This window comes from Trichinella spiralis (assembly GCF_000181795.1).
Source record: "Trichinella spiralis strain ISS 195 chromosome Unknown Scfld1557, whole genome shotgun sequence".
NCBI classification, from domain to species: domain Eukaryota; kingdom Metazoa; phylum Nematoda; class Enoplea; order Trichinellida; family Trichinellidae; genus Trichinella; species Trichinella spiralis.
In genome coordinates this window covers 523,140-523,929 of record NW_003528496.1, presented here as the reverse complement: position 1 = coordinate 523,929, position 790 = coordinate 523,140, and the positions used below count along the sequence as shown (strand labels likewise).

The window sequence follows — 790 nt, the reverse complement described above, 5'->3', positions numbered from 1 at the left end:
CGCTACTCAAACGTTGCATGACGACCTCGCGGTTGTCTGGCAGGTAGCACTGCCAGTGCTCTCCACAAAAGCCGTGACGACATATCTCGTTCCATCAAACATGACCGACTCACTGAACTTTCTCTTGACGTCCTCGTCCGAATTGGTTTCTGCCTCCTGCGCCACCCCAATCGAATCGATCTCCCAGAATCTTCTCAACAGTCAGTTGAGTTCTTCCGTCGCTCCGGCAGAGCTGCTTTTCGTTACCGTCGAGACCATGGTGGTCCCTTGTTTGCCAGCTGAACTTCGCGCCTTCGGACCGCAAAGGATCCACCCGAAAATGGTCTCCATGGCAATGGGATCATCTTCTCCTGCTACTCTCAGCATGCTCTACGGTGCCCTTTTCGCAGACATCCAAAACACAACCCGTGTTTCCGGACACATTGCCATCGTTCCGGCACGGAGAGTTCGACGAATCGCGGGCAAATCTCAACAGGATGGATTCCGCAGCACACCACGCAGTTTCCGACCGGATCCACTTGTATGGTGGCCGTCATGAAACTCTCTCCCTACTCAGACCACCGTTCTGGTTTCCGAGCAATCATCTTCCTTGCCGAGCCCTTGATCCGAGACTGGTTCAGAAAAAAAGAAGAGGAACACTGCTGAGGTTGCCATCAGTCTATATAGGCCAGGTACTCATCTACCCCCGCAGGTTTTCAACGTGATCTTTTTCGATTCCATCCCAGCCGGGAACTTCTAAGTCCTGTCTACATTGCACCCCCCGTAGACCTTTCTTTATCCTATACCAAGA

General features: G+C 52.5%; 1 protein-coding gene across 1 annotated transcript; it reads left to right on the top strand.

The window, feature by feature from the left end:
- The first annotated feature begins 100 nt into the window (after window positions 1–100).
- On the top strand, window positions 101–538 carry Tsp_04628 (conserved hypothetical protein). The gene has a single exon (XM_003369155.1). The coding sequence runs from the start codon at window positions 101–103 to the stop codon at window positions 536–538; it is 438 nt and encodes a 145-aa protein (XP_003369203.1).
- Window positions 539–790: the final 252 nt, after the last annotated feature.